A 17,940-nucleotide genomic window follows, 5' to 3' on the forward strand; every position below is an offset into this window, starting at 1 on the left:
ATAATTTTCCACCTACTATATTAGCATCAGAAAAAGCACTCTAAATCAAAGAAAAAAGTCAACAGTCAGGTCCTGTTTTTGCTGGTAGAAAGAGCGCTGTTGTACAAAGAGGGGTATATGGTCTAAATCTGTCAAGAATGAATCTCCTCAGATGAATGGTCTTTCTTTAGTTTTTCCAAAACATAAATACCTGCTGTGGTTATGTACATGTAATGGAAGCACTGGATTTGCCTATGGAGTTATTTTACCTAGCTTTCCTTACTCTTTTCCAGGAACAAAGTGTGGACTCCTGCAGTGCATGTAGGAACTCAGGAGGAACAAGGTCTCAAGCGGCAGACACGTTCAACTCTGGACTCACAAAACCTCCAGGCGCCGTTCTAGGCAACGTAAAACAGGGTCAATTTCAAAACCTCTTTCCAACAGCACCCTTTGAAAGCAGGATGTCACTGAATATCGTCTCTCATGTCAGGCTTGAGCTGTTACCTGCGTGTTCTCAGAGGGATAAGCGTCGCCTGTGGTGGGCGCAGACTGAGTATTAAACAGCCACGTCACGATGCCACACAGCTCCCCGTCTCCAGGAGCAAACTGGAGGCAAGAGTGGGCCAGGCACGGCAGTGTGCTAGGAGATGCATCTGGGGAGATGGCGGGGCAGGGGGGCGCCGTATGCAAATGTTGACCCCAGATCAGGAACACGGCCCAGCTCTGGGGCTGGGACTGCATTGCTGCAGCAGCTACGCTTCCAGTTCATGAATGCGCTAGGCTCTGAAAGCTTCTGGAGGCTTCTGTTCAGATTCTGAAAGACGCTGTCTAGAGTTCCGAGCTGGGAACAGATTGAGCTCTTCCTGCCAACAAACATAAACAGAAGAGCCCAGTGCTCTGGTTCATGAATCTTCAGAGCGTCTCTACCTTGTGGGCCAGGAATCTTCTAGATGTCCATCATTAAGGAGGCAGTGTGACCTCGTATCACATGACTAAGTTAATTACAAGGCTGAAATAGAATTTTTCTGGCTTAGAAACAACAAGGTCTGGCTGGGACTCAGGCTGAAGGGCACTCTACTACCTGTGGTTACACCCAAGTTTGGTGCACACATTTTAGTGTGTAAGTAGGACCTTGGAGGACATGCTAAAACAGCCTAAATAAAGGATTCTGTTGAAGTGCCTTACATTTGTCCAGCTGACTACAAAGGCGTTTATGAATTGGTGGCACTTCACCCTGAACTGCCTTCAGCGGTCAGGGCAGCACACCTATTATCTGACACGCTTGAAAGTACTAAGACACATATTTGCTGGCCTTTTATTCCTTTCAATTAGTCCAGATTAATGAAGCTTCAATTTTATCACCAGAGACAGATATCTCTGTCATGGGTCTTCTCTTCATCCCAGAAAGGGATTCCATTATTTGTTTAGAGGAGACTCTCCACTGGCTTGCCAGCATTCCTTCAAGTTTTCCTCAGATTAAGATGCAGCTCGAGTCCGATTACAAGTCTGCATCCACACACTGGTGACAGTCTCTCTGCCTGTCACCCTGGGCTAGGTCAGAACCTAGAGGTCACCCTGTGCAACAGTGTCATTTTCAGATGGGGACTGAGGTTCCGAGAAGTGAAATGATGCCCATGTGTTATAGCCAGCTTTGCCCAGCACCGACCAGGATTTCAACCCTCCACTTGACACCTTAGGTGAGGACTGGAATCAAAGCATCGTCTGATTTCTGTGCTTCCTACAAACACACCTTTACTTATTCTCGTCAAACTGTTATGTCCCCTGTGTGATCCCAGGGAGTCACCTGCCACGAGGCTGGCTTCCAGTACGGGTCCAAAAGGGCAGGAGACAGATGACCTGGTCAGTTGAAGAAAACCATTTAGTTTACTCAGCAAAAAGGGGACATCATGAATAAAAACCCAAATGAACTTTTTGGCCAACCTGATATCATCTCTTAGTTTTTATCCTTTAATCTCTAGGTTTAAATTTCCTAGCAGTAATTACCCCTAACCTCTGCCTGTAATCACAACAGCACTCAATACGAAGTCTTCCTGCAGCAATTAAAAAAACAAAAAAAGCCCTCTTTTTTTTCATGCTAAACTCTGATATCTAATTAGTACAATAATAATTTCCCCCTTATCAGGATAATTGCATCTTTGAATATATATTTTTCAGACTGGAGAGCTCTGTTGCACAGGCATCTTCTAGAAGACTGAATGCAGGTCTGTTTTGTTACCCATTCATTTGTGACTTCAATCATTACTGTAAGCGCATCTTCTACAAAACAAATGCTGAATTATACATTGTGTATCTTTCCAAGCACGTTAGATAAATTTTTAAACAGACCAGAGGAATGATCATGTCACAAGCTTAAAATAAACTAAGTTACAGGGTGGATTCCATAACTTCATTTAATATTGATAGCAGCTCCATTTAAACCTTGAAAAAGCAAATACCTTTAATAAATTTCATGTGAATAATTATATATTTTGATATAACTATCATACAGGAGTGTGTACATATAGAAATCTATAGGTAGACTTATATACATTTCAATATATACCATATATATCTTTTTTTCTTCTCAAATTTTTCTTTTTAGTAAAACAAAGCAGTTTTACTTGTACATGGATGTGTGATGCTACATTCAGTCCTGAGTGATTTAAGGGATCATTAATAAACTACATAATTCTAGTCTTGCAGCTTAAGATCCAGTAGATTCAGTAACAAAAATGTGAACGAAATGTTTAAAAATATGCATTCAATGAGGAGCTAGTTTTGTGCTTAGCAGAGAAAGCTCGAACGTGCACGACAGCCATTTGGTAAAAACTTCTTGAATATTCAAGATTAAACGAATATCCTATTTCAATGGATTTATAGAAGCTGATGTAAGCTACATCCAATGTGTCAAGCATGGAAGACTCCAGTCATGATTGGACTGAAAATCCCTTTTGCAGAATGTGAAATTCTGTGTAAACATCGGTGCTCAGGGATTATACAAAAAGTTCAGACTCAAATGGGGAAAAAGGAAAATACAGTGAAATAATTTAAGATGCTTTTCTTGGGATACAGCCAGTCACATGGAAGGGATATTAAAAAAAAATAAGAGTATTCTGGTGAAGGGGGAAACCAGATGAAAGTCACTGGGGAGGTCTACCAGGCACCCACCAGGGAAGCCCAGGCTGGCTCCAGGGGCCCACGGTGACGGAGCCCCCGGGACAGACCCTGCACACAATGAGAAGGCCACATTCACCCTGACGGGCGGGGGCGGCCGCCCCCAAGGTCACCGTGGCCAGCGCGGCCCGGCTCTGCTCAGGCACTCGGAGGCGGCGGCGGGGGGCCCAGGCCCCTGGCGGGGGCTGCTCGGACCAGAAGGCACTGTGCGGCGGGCTTGCATCTCCAGCCCTACCCCGTCCCGTGGCTGCTATAGTCGAAGACGCCCTTCTTGAAGAACGGCGAGAACTCGCACACCGTGTGTTTGGACAGCGTCAGCCCCACCTTGTCGATGTGCAGCGGGGACGTGGCCGACTGGAGCATCACGCTGAAGAAGTCCCTGAGGTACCGCTGGGAAGAGACGAGAGGCAAAGACACGGTCAAGGCACGGGCAGGCAGGAGGCGGCGGCGCCTAGAAACAACGCCCTTGCTGGCATGGAGGGGCTGCCACTGTCAGAAACAGCGCAGGGACCCTCCTCTGATGCCTTCCCCACGTCGGACCCACCTGGGGAGCAGCCACGGCGCCCAGTGTGCGGCTGACACTTCTTGGTTCTGAACTCATGGGACATGTCGTCTGCAGACAGGCCCAGGGAACGCCGGGCAGCGGGCGCTGGGGGTGGGGTCTGCTTTCCAGCATTGTGCCAGTAGTTAATACCCCGCTTTTTCAGCCAAGTCACATGTGCTGAGTCACTTCAGTTGTGTCTGACTCTTTGCAACACTATGGACTGCAGCCTGCCGAGTCATGTCTCCCTGTCCAACTTACTAATAGGAAGACCACTAAGAGGAAGGAGAACAAAACTGCTCATGGTCTGCACGATGCTAAATGCACATTTTTACTCTTGTTGACCAGGGGACTTTTGCAGAAACTAACGTCTCTGGCACTAATATGTCTTTAGTTAATAATGTGTCAAGGGGCACAGGCCTCTGCTTTGCAGTCTTCTTATACACTAAAAGGAAAGGAAACACTGTGGGCAAGAGGGTCCACTGCAAACACCAACATTTACAGACCAACCAGCAAAGGAAGCTCTTGCTGAGATTAATTTGCTCTGAACCCCATGCTCACCCCCCACCCCAACCTTTGCACACATCTGTGGCAGCACTGGCCTACTTTTCTGGCACCAAACTCGCAAAGCTGCTCTGAGTCCAAGACCCGAGATGCTGGGGCTGAAATCAGACATGGGCACCAGCAAGATGTGTTAATGGAAAAGAGAACATGCAGAAATACTTCATACAGTTTCGGTATGGCAAAGGTTACCTATAACTGAAAATGGGGTGCAGGGGGGTGGTTTTAGGCCTGAATCTTTATTACTCCTTCGGCTTGTTTAAAAAATAAAAATCCTATCACAAACTCAGAAATTAAACACAGTAATCATGGATTCTGAGTAACAGAACAATTCTGTCTATGAAACATGGTCTAGAACAGCAGTTCCCAAGCAGGGGTGATCTGCCCCATAGACATTTTCACGGTTGGGGGTGGGCGTGTATCTAACAGGTAGAGGCCAGGGATACAGCTAACATCCTACAATGCTCAACATCCTACAAGCCTCTGTGCAAAGAAATATTTACCCCAAATGTCAGTAGTGACACGGTAACGAACCTGTGGCCTGGGGGAAGCCAAATTCAGCTGGCTGAAACTTAGCTCTGAAAGAAGACATTCTGCTCAAGGAAAATCTCTTAGCTACTTTCTTAAAAGCAGTAACAGGGACTACTAACAATTAACACTTGTACGGTAATTTAAAGTTTCTAAAAATCTAACACCTAACTCTTTGTGTTTTACGGAAGCATAACTGATGCCCAGTGGCTGAGTACTCTCCCAAGGCAGGACCTGCAGAGTGCTGACACGTGGAGAGCACGAAACCAGCAGCAAAGCAAGGTGACAGGCGTTCAGACCACACCCAAAGGGGTCCTGCATCACCCAACTGTAGGTTATCTTCATGCTCTGCCCATACCTACCTCTTTCTTTTCTTTTAATTACTGTAACACCCATTATCTGGTGAGCAAGGCTAGTAATCCAGAGAGGAGACTTGAGAGCAAGGATTTTTAACTCAGGCTGTTTCCCGTGTTCAATATTCTTAACTTCCTGATCTCATGGTAATTGCTCAAGAAAGGCTCTCTAAACAAAAAGCAGGTCAAGTTAAGAAGGTGTCAAAACCAATTGCTAGAAAATGGACACCCTGCTCCAGGACTTATTTGCATCAAAGAAGCAGAAGAGAACAGCCTGACTTTTCTGGGGGCAGAAAGCCGGGAACATCGACCGAGAGGGACCCGAGGTCCAGCAAACACTGTTACTGTGAAATACGCATCTGGCAGGAGGGGGACCGGGGCTGCCCCCGCGGTGAGCTGTGGCGGCATCCCTCCGAGGGGTGAGGCAGGACCCAGGCCGTCACCTCAGCAGCTCCCTGCAGCCCACGCCCCCACGGCCAGGCTGCAGTGCAGACTGATGTCCACGCCGCCTGCCTTCCAGATGCTTTCTGACCAGACGGAAGGGAACAGATGATGTATCAACATTTGTCATCATCAGTTCACGAAGCAGGGGCCCTTTAAAGGGCCAAGAAAGCCTGAAGGATACTGAAAAGAGAAGAAACAGTAAAACCAGAAATACAGTGCAAAGAGAGGGGTCTGGAGATCCCGCTTCCCCACCCGGGGAAGCCCCGTAAAGAGAGAGCAAGGAAGCAGCTGCCGGTGATGGCTCTCCTTAAAATGAACGCATCAGCACGCCTCGATGAAACCTCCTGAGAGGGATCTGATCCAACTGATTCTCAACATTATGGAAGAGCCTTTTCTTTGCGATGAGTCTGCTCAGCAGAATCAGGTGGCCTTGGCTCCCTCTTCCTAGACTGCTTCTTGGTCAAAGAAGGGCTGTGAGTAGGAAGTGTTCTTTGTGGAGACCTCAGCATGCTCTGAAGTGAAGAGGTGACGCATGGCCTTGGTTGGCTGTGTCCAGAGCCACGGGCTTGCAGTGGACTGAGCAAATCCTTTCTGGTGAGTGACGAACCCAAAGGACCAGGGCTGGGACCGGGGACACAAGAAAGAACTAAAATTGCAGAAAGTGCCTGGGGTCACAGACAGCATCTCATTCTCTGTAATCCCCCATTGCTCTGGGACACTGCTGAGTTGGGGGAAAGTGCTTACAAGCAACCTTGATGACTAATATTGATGAGTTCACTTTTAAAAACTGAAATGTACAGAGAGAAAACAGCATCCATCATGAATGTACAGCTAAATGAGTTTTCAAAAAGTGAATGCACGGGTGTGCTGAGCACTGGGCTAAAACATCACATTTTTAGAGCCCTGGCAACCGTCCCCACACTCCGTCCTCCAGGGTAACCACCGCTCCGGCTTCCTGTGCCACCGATCTGTTTTGCCAGGCTTTGAACTTGATACCGATGGGATCCCACAGGGCGCACTCTTCTGTATCTGGTTCCCACTGTCTAATGTGATGCTTGTGAGACTTGTGCACCCGGGTGGGTGTGCTGTGGTCTGTTCCGTTTTCACTGCTGCGTAGTATTCCATGTGCCCCATCCACCCACTTACTGAAGTGGAGGGGTACGGAGGGGTGATGGGTTTGGTTCTTTTGTCTGACCTTTTCAGTAATGAAATCGACTTCTGTATAACGGTGTTGGGTGAATCAAGTTTATTACTATTCCTACAATAAGAAGCTCCCCCTTAGGACTTGAGGCCTCAGTCTAATGTATCAGAACTCTGCTACTGCATGTATATCGACATACATCCTAATTATATATAAAATACATACTTAAGTACACACATTCATATTAATAAATTCTGCTGCCTGTGCTCTTAGAATTTTCCACAGCACCTGTGGCCAAAGGGAGAAAATTAAAGTGCTTCCTGTCAAAGCTCTCTCTCTAATGTTGAGTCCAAAGACACCCCCACCCTCCCTGGTGTGTGAAAATAAGTCCAGGAACTGAGCCACCTCCCCGGGGCAGTTTACTTTTTACAAAACTCAGAGACACTGGGAGCTTATGTGCTTATCAGGGTCAGAAGAGCAAAGCAGGAGAAGGATCTGTGAAATCCAGTATCCAAATTGTTTCTTTCACATGGCTTCTTCTCCAAGAAAATCAGAAAAGCAGACAAATCTCAGTCTCTGTAGCCACTGTTGTTCAGTCGCTAAGGCATGTCCAACTCTCTGCAGCCCCGTGGAGAGCAGCACACCAGGCGTCCCTGCCCTCCATTATCTCCCTGAGCTTGCTCAAACTCATGGAGACGCCATCCAACCATCTCATCCTCCGTCACCCCCTTCTCCTCCTGCCCCCAATCTTTCCCAGCATCAGGGTCTTTTCCAGTGAGTCAGCTCTGCATATCAGGTAGCCAGAGTATTGGAGCTTCAGCTTTAGCAGCTATTAGGGATCACACAAGGCCCGCAGGACACCAGGCTGCCCTGGTGGCGGGGCTGGGGGAGGTCACATCCAAGTTTCTGCTCTGTGAAACACGCCAGATCAGGGCTGCTAAGAACGGTGGCTGCACCTGCCATGGCTGGGAGACATTCCAGCCCTGCCTCGGAAAGCCAGATGAAACCCAAGCTTCTTTCAGTAAGACTGCCATCAGGAAATGGAATGCAGAGCAAGAGGGGGTCTGGGGATGTCTTGAGAGTGAGCAACCGAGGAGATGGGAGGGACTGAGAGGACATGGAGCCCAAAGAGAGGCAAGGGGCCAGCTGGGGGATGGGGAGCGGGATGAGGTGGGATCAGGGGTGGTGGGGAGAGAAGAGGAGGGAGAGAGGGGAACCACACACCACGCTGGGGATGGAGGACCATGCTGCTGCTGCTGCTAAGTCGCTTCAGTCGTGTCCGACTCTCTGCGACCCCATAGACGGCAGCCCACCAGGCTCCCCCATCCCTGGGATTCTCCAGGCCAGAACCCTGGAGTGGGTTGCCATTTCCTTCTCCAATGCATGAAAGTGGAAAGTGAAAGTGAAGCTGCTCAGTTGTGTCCGACTCTTCACGACCCCATGGACTATAGCCCACCAGGCTCCTCTGTCCAGGGGATTCTCCAGGCAAGAGTACTGGAGTGGGGTGCCATTACCTTCTCCAGGAGGACCATGAGCTGCTTTCAAAGTTGGCAAAAAAAGGTCTAAGAACAATAGATATGTTAGACATTTATCTAGGTTTCTTTTAGCTGCTTGGACTGACACTGCAGTATAAGGCGTTTTCTTATCAATGCTTTCGGAAAATCAAATTTAGATGACAACTCTTTACAGCATACTTTAGTACTGATGCACAGCACCTTGATTTCAGAAACTGTCTTTCTTCTACAGGTTGTGGGCATGCATATATATATATCTGTGTGTGTGTATATATGTATGTATCTATGTATCTATTTTTTAAGTCAATCTGCACAGGGGCCTTGAGTGGGGTGGGGGGAGGCAAAAGTCACTGGGAGACACGGGCCCCCATGGGTCTGCTCCAAACAAAATGTTAAATGGCTTGTGGTTTTAAAAACTGCCCCCTCCCCACAGAACAAAAACAAAATCCTGTAAGGGACCATGAGCTTTCAAAAGAGGAGGCCAAGAGATCAGCACAAGGATGAGAGGCACACAGATTGCCAAAATGCCCCGCATCAGGCTCCTGACACCTTCTCTGCAAAGGGGTTCTTTCTGTCCTTTAATTCATACTTGCCGACACCCCTGAGCTCCTTGGGAACGTCCCCCTACATGCACACACCAGGCCAGCCAGCGATCACCTCGTTCCTCTCACAGACAGGCCATTGATCAACAGTCTGCAATGCTCCAGGCACAGTGAGAATGTTTAATGGTCTATTTCATTTAAAAATCACAACAGTGTATGAGGCAGAGTCTATTATTATCTCCAACATCTCAGAGAAAAAAAACCTGCAGTCCAGAAGGCATTAAGTACCGTCCTAAAGGTGACAGAGCGTGGGAGTGTGAGGACTCACACTCAGCTCTCCCAAGTGCAGAGACTGGTCTCAGTCCCCGAGCTCCGTCTGCAGCGTCTGCCAGCCTCCTCTTCTCGGGCTGACCCTCCTCTCCGGGTGCTGCCATCTCACTGGGCCGGGCTGATGGCACTGGGCGTCTCGGCTGCCTGGGCTTAGTAAATGCCACAGCATCTAGTACTGCCTGGGCCAGATGCTGCCTCTGCTGTCCTGACAGTGCTCTCATGGGGACGGGGGCACAGGGCTGCCTAGAGTGAACGCACCCTGCAAACCTGGGACAGAGGCCCCCTTCTGCTGACGCTTCTACCCTTCTCCACGGAGGCTAGGCACCTCTGCTCACATTCGAGACCTTCCTCACAGCACCTTGCTGGGCACTGGTCATTTCTCGACTGCCCTTCTTCTGTTCCCCCTCCCAGACGACATTCAGCTTGCCTTCTGAAAAAATACTTCCCCATTCTTTGGGGATGGGTCATCTGGCTGACTCAGGGCAGAGGGCTGGAGGTCTCTTCCTCTTTATCTTCTGGGATGGGCTCCTGTAGCTAAAGAGCTCGTCAAGATACCACGTGGAGCCTGCAGGGATGCAGGGTCCTCTGGGGCAAGCCTCTCCCAGAATGCAGAGCTGGTGCCATGGAGCATTTCAAGGGTTTGCTTAAGAAACCTGGGGCAGAAGCAGGAGAGCTCTAGGTCTGTCCATTCCCAAGCCCACTTGCTCACCAGGACCACAGCTGTTTCCTACTGTTTGCCATCAGTGCCCCTGGGGTGTCGGCAGGTGTCCGTCAAGAATAAGAGGAAACCTCCCATTTACAACACGCCCGGTTCTGGGGGTGGCGGCCGCAGTGGGCTCAGGGCATCTGCCCAGGATGCCTCTCCTAGGACAAGGTCCGTCCTGGGAGGCTCTCAGACATATTGTCTCAGATGGGTCAGCCCATGAGAGAGGTCCATTCCCAGCCAAGCATTCAGTTGGAAGACTCCTGCTCCAAACTCAGATACACACACGAGCCAATCTTTAAAATTCAACACCATTTCAAAAGTCAACCACTAAACATTATTAATCTTTTCATCCAAAAACACAGGCTAATATGGTCTGTTGGCTGTGTTAATGAGTTCTGAAAGGCAAAACACACTCCCTACAGCAATACAGGGCAATTCAGCAAGAACTTAGTCAATTATCTCAGAGCTTTAGCCTGGTACCTCAATCAATACACTGCATTAAGGGGGGGAAAAATGAAATATAAAGTGCTGCTACGTGCTACTTCACTTTAGACACTTTTGAAGAAGGTCATTATATTAACATGATTCATGTGTGACCTGTAATATGATTTCAGGGTCGGCTCTGGCTAAAAGGAAAAGTACTCAAGTTCCTGGAATAACCTTGGTAGAAGCTGGACTTGAAGTAGCTTCTGCTGGGTTTTTCCTTTCATCTTGGGAGCCTCTGGATGAAATGCTAGTCTGCTCGTAGGGAAGACCTCATGTTGTACAGCTCATCCAAGCAAAAACCTGGGAGGCCAGAGGGACGTTGTTACATGGTGTGGCCGCTCCCATCTCACAGCCATTCCCCTTTTAGGTCTGGAATCTGGAAGGAAAGGCAAGTCTGAGAACAGGGAAAGTAGGGAAGGTGTGTGGTACCCAGGCTCAGTAAAGGATGTGAACAGGGAGCAAGGCCAGCGTGTGGAGGACTCAGCCTGGGGAACGGCAGGGTCTGAAAGAGAACCCTGGGGGCCTTGAACCTGCCTGTCGGGTCTGCAGGTATTTGTGTGAAGCCTTTCCAGGCTCAGGAGCTCCTATGACCCCTGAGACAGTCTAAGGAGAAGGACAGGTATATGTATTCCTCTGTTTCCACATTAGAAGACTGAGATCTCAGGAGACAGGAACTTAGACAAGAAAAATGACTGTAAGAGACAAAATGACTGGCTCTTCAGATTCAGGAGAAAGTCCTCGAAATTCTCAAGGAGAATCCTTTAAGCCCGTAACGTTAAGGTATAAATGTAAATGTACATGCAGCCCCTTTCTTTGGGGCTGTCCACGCCCTGCTCATGTAGGCTCAGAATCTACCCTGAATTTCCATCAGCTGCCGCACACGCATGTGTGGGTGTGTGAATGTGTATGCGTGTGTCTAAGATGTGGGAATGAGAACAGGGCCTCAGAAGCGTTTGAAAGACTTTACCTTTTTTTATCTTTTGGCTTCCTTCCTTCTGTTTTAATTAATGGGGGGATAAAATCATGACCATTTTATGTTATTAAAACCTTTCTGTTTTAATAGGGCTCACGGCTGTAACTGCAGCCTACTGCTTATTTCATGGGCGATATTTCACCCCAGCTGTGTCATCTGAATGATTTCCCAGCCATCTCACTGTTGTGGAGCTCTTTTCATTTTACAAAATTTTAACACCAATCCATAATTTAATTTAAAGTTATTGAAATTATTAAAATTGAAATGTTCTTTAAAAATGTAAAAGGGCTTCAGCCACCTTTCCACCATGACACATTAACAGAGAAGGCAGTTCAGTGGCATTCCTCATTTCCAGAACTCATTGGCCATGCTGGCAGCTTAAAAACAACTCTCAGTCCAATAGACTTAGAGGTCTCATTTACCTTGCAGTACTTGGAGAATTAATCATTGATTGATGGGCTCTGAAGATGAATCTGGCCTGGATGGAGACACACTGGGATATTTCTAGAACCCAGAGAGGTCTGCTCACCACTGGCCATGTGTTATGAACCAACCCAGGCGGGTTGATGTTATTCACGGTCAAGTCTTCCCAGTTTTAAACTCCCATATATCCTACTCTGAACACCTCTCTCTGGCTATTTTAGGAATCCTAAAATTTGTCTCCATTGGATCAACCATGCTCGGTTCTTTTCCCAACATGCCTCCAAATGTCCTCCATGCTCTGATAAAATTAAGGACAGCCTTTGACAAGCAGCTTATTCAACCACTGCACAGTCACTGCACACGTGCTCCCCAGGAAGTCACATGGGGCGTGGGCACGTGGGTGCAGACAGACACAGAGCCTGCCCTCCTAGGGCACCTCGCTGCCCGTACCATCTCCTCATGGTTCAGAGTCGTTCTTCCTGGTGCTGTGCTTCCATCATCTAAATCCTGCTCATCCTTTAAGGACTAAATCAAGGTTTAAACTCTGTTGATGCCTCTCTCTTCAGACCCCATTCACGAACCCAACAAACAAATGTTTAACTGAGAGGTTGCCTCCTGCCAGTCCTGCTGGGGATTCAGTAAAAGACAAGCTTCATTTCCATCCTGAGTAACATGCAGGCTTTTCCGGAAGACTGTGGACAGGGAAAGCAGGAATTAAAATATGGCTCAAAAAAAAAAAAAGGAATGAGATACTTTTAGAGCACCTAGGAATGGCAGCCCTGGAGACTGGAGACATTTATGCCAAGACCTGAAGGGTAAGAATCAAGCCTGTGAAGACACTGGAGAAAGATTCTGAAAGAAGCCTGTTCCAGGCAGAGGGCAGCGTGGGTATAAAGCCTCACAGTGGGGGCAGAGCCTGGGGCATGGCCAGTGGTCCAGCAGGACCGGACTGTGCTCTGTTTAGCATGGGGGAGGCACTTCTGCACTGCCCACCAGATCAGTTCTCAACCAGGCCTTGGACCAGGGGATCAGTATGTGTCTTGCCAAACTCTCTTCTCTCTGAACCATGGAGTCCTGCCAGGACGAGCCCTGTGACTTGCTTTAACCTATAGGGCGCACTGGAGGTGATGCTGAGCGTGAAGCGGGCACTGTGGAGCTTCTCATGCCCTGGCTCAACCCAGTCTTCAGCGGAGCCACGATCCAAATGTGGCCACATACACGTGCCCTGGCCTGACAAGGACACGTGGAAAAGGGGAATCTCCCAGCGGAGGCCTGCCCATGTTCCAGAATCACAGCATCATAAGCAACAACATGGGAGTTTCTTTAAAGCACTCACTTTTGGGGTAGGTTATTACTCCGTAAGAGATTACCAAAATACACGTATTTGGGGAAAAGGTAAGAGGTGAGGGAATAAATGGTATTAGTCAAAACCGAACAGAAGTTTCTTTGTTGTCTGTTTATAATTTATGACTAGCCATAAATTACAGTCCTATTCTACTTCACGCCAACCTCTTCCAACCTTTTCCTTATTTCTAATGAATAATTCTGTCTTTGCAGGTACTTCTTTCCTACCCTAGGTTTTAAAGTAAATACTTAGAATAAGTAGTCATCATTTGAAATATGGCATTTATTTCTTGATGTTAAATAGAATTCTGAGAGCTTCCACTTAAAATTCATCAGGGTGAAAATGTTCATCTGTGATTACAGAATCCGAACTATTCATTACAGCTATTCAGAGAATCTTCTTTATGAGTTTAATGACATAAGCATATTGTATTGAATTATTGTGGTACTGCATCAATTGGACTCATAAATTTAATATACTCAGTCTGGTTCACATATTTTAATAAAATCTAGCAAGCTTTAAAAATTTTATAAGGGATGTGCATTTCAAGTCCATGTGATGTTCATTTTTACAGGTTGACATTTTGGCTTGGGGTATTAAGCAGCTTCAATGATCCTGATGACCCAGCCAGGTCAAGCAGCAAGGTCAGGGTGAAACCCCACAAACAAACTGGCCACAAGAGAAAGCCACTGTCTGCTTGAACTGAGAAGCTTGTTGAGCCTTTCTCCAGAGCACAAGTCAACAGCAGTCCCATCTTTTCGGCTTCCAGAGCGGAAGAGAGGAGTCAAGTGTTCAGTGCACCTGTGAGCCAGGAGTGACGGAGTCTCACGGGCCACACTCTCAACTTAGTTTGGTGAAAGCAAAATATGCCAGGACCCTGGGAGGAGCCCAGCACCCAGGGCTCACTCTGGTTCTTTGACTTTTGATTACCGGGTCTCTTTGCAAGAGATGGGTAACCGGCTAAAGACAGATGCAGAGCAACTTGACACCCTCAGACAGAGGTGAGGCTGGAAGACAGCCCTGGAGACACAGCTTGGCCGATCCAACTCTGCCCTGTGAGCTAGCGCCGCAGGCACCTGGTCACCCTTCAGCCACCACGCTGGGCGTGGAGACACTACAGCGCAGGGACACAGAGTCCTCCGCTTCCTCACTGGACTGTCTTTTAAGGATCAGAATATTAAACGAGCTACTGTCTGTAAAAGCGCTTGGGGCAGGGCCCAATTCACAAGGAGTCTTTATTAAGTCATCGACGCTATTATCTATGCAGTTTGGTTCTCTGGAAGTTGTTGGGTAAATCTGCTAACTCTCTCTTCTTTAACACGGGCATAGAGCATGGAAGTATTTAATGTTTTCCCCTTCAAAGGAAAGTAGAGGACAGCAAGAATCTGGAATTTTTTTTTTCTCCAAAGTCACCTAGTATCAGTCACTGGCAGACCCTTTATTTCAAGAGTTGCTTTAAAAGAAGGATGACTTCACATGTTTTTCAAAATGGGGAATCATATTAAAAATAAGTTAAAAAAATCTAACTATAAGGTAAATTAACTATCCTCTGAAAGATCATTTTGAATAATGAGATTCTGAAAAGTGCCATCTGGGGAAAAAACAAAAAACAAACTCCAAACCCCATTCTTTTGATTCTAAGCTCACGACTCCTCCCAGCACGGCATAAGCCTTCAAAGAGGTTCCTGACATCTGGAAAGAGAAGGACGACTCCCAGCGACCAACGAAACTGACAGACTGACCCTGCTGTGTGGCACGTCCGGCCACAAGGCCCGTAAAGAACCGGTCCTAACGCACATGAGAATTACTGGCACCCCAAGCCCCCACCCCTTGTGCAGCCCGGGAACGGGGTGCAGCCGATGCTTCGAGACCCTGAATGTCAATCTCGCCCCTCTCCACCGGCTGTGCGCGCGGGTGAGCAGGATGATCCTTCCCTTTCAAATCTGACCTGAGGTCCTCTGTGTATCGATGGCTCGTGTTCCCTGGGTGGCCCTGAACTGGACCACTGCTGAGTAACACTGAGTCCCTGAATTCAGGGCCAGGGGGTAAGCTCTGGAGACACGGGGGGGTGGGGGGGGAGACCCACTGCTCCCTTTTTGTTCTTTAGGCCAGGAGCCCCCGATGATCCCCAAGGGACTGTTTGCCTGGCGAATTACCCTCCTGCCCTGGAGGTTCTGTCTCAGGGTCCACATGCCGCCTTGCACCCCAGGGGGGAGCCACGGTCATGTCCCAGGTATGAAGAGGACCGTGGCCCCCAGTGGTGGGCCTGTGACCTGCCCCACAGAGAGGATCAGCTGGAGATCTGGATTATCTGCTCCACTGACCCCCTTCACAGGGACTGAGGTTTGGTGATGACAGGGAAGGTGGAGGCAGGGAGAAAAGCCAAACTTCTCTAAATGCACCACCTCTGATTTTCAAAAAGGACAGAGTAGGTCTATAACTCATACAAGGAAATGAAAATAAATTCCTTTACCAAACAGATATTACCTATGGAGTCAAGCATCTCAATGAAAAATATATATATGTTGAATCCGTCTGTTTCCTGAAAGACATGCTCAATTAGATGACTGACACAGAGGTGGCTACTAGGTAAGCAAAACATCATGGGTTTTAAGAGGGTCTTCTTTCTCTCAAAGGGCTTTACTTATTTACTACAGAGAATGAAGAATAGAGGATAGAGAATGAAGTCTATTAAATCAATGTATAACTCAAATTCAAACTTTTGAAACCTTTACCACTGTCCTGGACAGCTCGTAAAACCCGAGGAGCCCCTGCAGAAGAGAGTGAAGGATGCCGCCAACCCGGAGCACAAAGACACACGAGCTTCCCTGGACGCCGGCATCTGGCTGGGAGAAATGCCAGGAAACCCAAAACTCCATAAGCATCACGCTTTCAGTCGTCATGACTTTCCATATCTGTGACTGTTTTCAACTGCGGGGCAGGGAAAGCAGGGCAGTCAACTTAAAAGGGGCTGACAGGATGTGCGTAAAGAGATGAGCTTACAGATCGAAAGGAAACCGTGCCAGGTGAGGAGTCCTGGGGACAGCAACAGGGCCATTTAATCAAAGAAATGGGGGCTAACCCGACATCCACAGACTCTGCCACGAGGAAACTGCCCAGCAAAGCAAGGAAGGTCAGTTCATAGGGACTGTGCTAGTACCTGAATATACCCAGATCCTTTCAGATGAGGAACTGCAAATAAATGCAATTTTGTGAACTGGAAGATGAGCACTATAAACAGAAAAGCAAAGGGGAATCACAACATACAGCCAGAAGCATAAATGCCCCAGACTGTGGAGGCAGAGCAGATAGGGTCCCTCACTGCCCACAGCACTCACCAGTGTCTTAAGCACGAGCCTCACCTTGAGCCCTCAGCTGTCTTAAAAAATCCATTGAGAAAAAGATGATGGCTTCATTTACTGCCATTTTCATCTCTGATTAGCAATTTTTTCTTCTTAATTTCACTTATAAATAATATGACACAGGTGATCTCAATTAGAAAATAGATTAGAGAAAGGTTTTTTTTTTTTTTTTTTGGTTGCCTGGAGTATTATAGATGCAAATGTAAACACTTTGCAGTGAACTGCTGGGAATAAAAATAAGCCTGACTAGAAAAGGATGAGAGCTTTACATGAGCAAACAATCAAGATAAAAATTGTATGGAATTGGAACAAACTGATGTTCTTCTCCATTTGTTCCCCCCAAATACTGTCTCAAAGTGCTGCAGCAACATGGACTCATTACCGCTATGAAAAACGTAAGCAGCATGTACAGAAGAGAGAACGGCTGTCTCGGGAAAACAAATGACCAGTAGAATCCTGAAATAAAGACACAGTTTACTAAGGCAACAGAGGTTTGCGGGCCCAGGACACGGTGAACACCTTTCATGTAAGAAAAGCACAACTCAGTTGGCAGACAAATCTGAATGAATGGAGTGAAGGGGACTGAAGCATCTTTAAGAAAGCCTAATGCCGACTGGGCGGGAAAAGATAATCCGCCAGTGTTGACATAAATAGTGAGTAGAGAACTTTATGGAGACAGGACAGAGACAGCGGTTCTTAAACAAAAGCACAGGAAGAATTCTGATCCGGTCTTTTGGGCTGCTGCAGCAAAAGCAAATGTATGAAGAGGAACTACACTGACCCATGGAAATACACAAATCAACAATTTCCAAAGGAAGAAGCAAGGCCTCCTGGTTTATAACATGAAAAGATGCAAAAGTAGCCAGCGGAGCTTTAAAGCCAAGGGTGACGGGGTGAGAGGGACCACGTGGCAGAGCGTTTCTCAAACCTGCAGGAAGGACCAGCCGAGGGAGGGAGAGACGGAAAGCAGAAGGAGGAGGTGAGAGGAGAATCAGGCCAGGAGGCTCAACAGGCAAGTGGGGCTCCAGAAAGGAAAACCCTCAAAAGAGGAAACAATTACAAAAGTCTCCCAGAGATGAAGGACAGGAGATAAAGTCCATGCGGACAGAGGCCCAGAGAAGGGAGGGGCTGCTCACCAGGGAAGACCCCCGAGCACCCCAGACGCTGGGGACAGAGGTGGGGAGAATCACGACGCAGACAAAGGGCCGGGCACCGGGATGGCTCTGACCCGCCTGACGCCAGCTCTGGGGTCAGAAGACCAGCAAGCAAGCCCCCTAAACTACAGGACAAGACGGTTTCCAGCTAACATATCCTGTCCAGTCAGGGGCGGGTGAAGAAAGACCTCATCAGACATGCCTCGAGAAACGCACCTCCTGTGCGTCCCTTCTCAAAGCTCCTAGGGACGTGCTCCATTGAAACGAGGGGGTAAGTGGAGGAGGAGGAGGACAGGGAGCACAGGAAGGGGGAACAACCTGAGAGGTGCAGAGGAGGGCGGAGGCCAGGGCGGACGTGACCCGGGCGTCGGTGAGTGCATCCGC

At 47.9% G+C, this 17,940-nt stretch overlaps 1 protein-coding gene across 4 annotated transcripts in view; it reads right to left on the bottom strand.

Annotated features, from left to right (window-relative positions):
• Window positions 1-2,372: 2,372 nt before the first annotated feature.
• Window positions 2,373-17,940, bottom strand: part of KIF16B (kinesin family member 16B) — a 279,933-nt gene continuing 264,365 nt past the window's right edge. For all 4 annotated transcript variants that reach the window (XM_070471918.1, XM_070471919.1, XM_070471915.1 and 1 more), the window contains one exon: window positions 2,373-3,543. In XM_070471918.1, coding sequence (XP_070328019.1) covers window positions 3,385-3,543 — 159 coding nt within the window. In that variant the 3' untranslated portion in view covers window positions 2,373-3,384. The remainder of the gene's footprint in view (window positions 3,544-17,940) is intronic.

This window comes from Odocoileus virginianus, chromosome 9 (genome assembly GCF_023699985.2).
Source record: "Odocoileus virginianus isolate 20LAN1187 ecotype Illinois chromosome 9, Ovbor_1.2, whole genome shotgun sequence".
NCBI lineage: Eukaryota > Metazoa > Chordata > Mammalia > Artiodactyla > Cervidae > Odocoileus > Odocoileus virginianus.